Raw genomic sequence first — 1,348 nt, forward strand, 5'->3', positions numbered from 1 at the left:
ACAGGCCATGGATCTTCAGGCAGTAGAGCCTGCAGACCACTCCCGTCAGGGTGGGGGCCACCCCACACCCGCCCGGCCCGGGAGCCTGTCTGCGCCCAGGGCCCGGGGCTGCACGCGCCAGCCCGCCGGGGGGCGGGGAGGGGGGGGGCGGCACACCCACCTGGCGCCGTAGACGTAGAAGCAGTAGATGTGGAAGGTGAGAAGGGAGATGATGTCCGACAGGATGGACAGGGCGACCGTTAGGCCCAGGCAGGCCGAGAGACCCAAGTGCCACAGGATGTGCTCGATGAAGGGGGACATGAGGTGGATGTAGCCTGGCGGGACGGGGTCAGCCTTGAGGGGTGCCCGGGGTCCTGCAGCCCCTGGTCCTCCCTGAGGTCGGCTGCCTGAGGTGTGGCCCAGCTCCACACACGGTGCTGGGCCGACAGGAAGCAGAGGCCAAGAGGCCCCCTTCCCCCTCAGCTGGGCCTCTGTCCCCGGGGCACGCACCGCGGGGCTGGCCGGCACTCACTGATCCACAGGTGGATGTGATACAGGAAGAAGCGGCCCAGCACCTGGTCCAGCGCCCGGTTCATCTTGAGCCCGGCGGGCGCACCCATCAACCACTGCAGCAGATGCTGGAGCTCCTCGGCCACACGCTGCAAGGATGGGGGTGTCACCCGGTGACCCACCTGGGGACCCTACATGAGCCTGGGGGTTCAAGCTCATCAGGGGCCCACGAGCTGGGCAGGGGTGGGGTAGCTGAAGGGTCCCACGGAGGGAAGAATGACGAGGGGTAAGGGTCTGGCACGGGGCCTCACAAGGAGCGAGTAAGCCAACCCCCATCCTGGCCACCCCAGGAGGAACACGGTGCAAGCACGGCAGGCGGGCCCTCAGGCCTGGGCCTCGGTACCCATGGGGGGCCACAAGCGCCCTGTCCCTGCCCTGTCTGCCAGCCCCTCCTGCCTGCACACAGGCCTCTCCCAGCCCTGGGTGATGGCCTCTGCTGCGTCTGGGGCAGTGAGAAGGGAACAGAATGTTCTTTATAAATAGAGCTTATTTAATATTTAAAGGGTAAGAGCTTGGCAGCAGGAAGAAGCTTTCATTTTTAAATTAAATATTTATATTTCTGAGCAATTCTGCAGAAAAGAGGCCTAGGATAAAACTGGCCGAAAGGCAGAGCGAGGATGAAACGGGTGGAGTGGCCGAGCCCCCTCCCAGCCCCCAGGTCCCCCCTCCTCCCTCCTGGGCCAGCCTCCCTTAGAAGTTACGGGACTTGGCCTGCGGGCTCCTGCCCTGTGGGGTCCTGGCCACCAGCAGGCCCAGTGCCCACCTGTGACTGGAGACTAATGATAGCAGGAGTGGCTGA

General features: G+C 64.4%; 1 protein-coding gene across 1 annotated transcript in view; it reads right to left on the minus strand.

Moving 5' to 3' along the window:
• Positions 1-1,348, minus strand: part of PIGQ (phosphatidylinositol glycan anchor biosynthesis, class Q) — a 7,816-nt gene that overhangs the window by 4,268 nt on the left and 2,200 nt on the right. The window contains exons 3-5 of the mRNA XM_010840945.1: positions 512-638; positions 161-314; positions 2-29 (exon numbers count right to left, since the gene is read on the minus strand). Of these exons, the coding sequence (XP_010839247.1) occupies positions 2-29; positions 161-314; positions 512-638 (309 nt within the window). The remainder of the gene's footprint in view (position 1; positions 30-160; positions 315-511; positions 639-1,348) is intronic.

Source organism: Bison bison, unplaced genomic scaffold (genome assembly GCF_000754665.1).
Source record: "Bison bison bison isolate TAMUID 2011002044 unplaced genomic scaffold, Bison_UMD1.0 scf7180017846849, whole genome shotgun sequence".
Taxonomy (NCBI): Eukaryota; Metazoa; Chordata; class Mammalia; order Artiodactyla; family Bovidae; genus Bison; species Bison bison.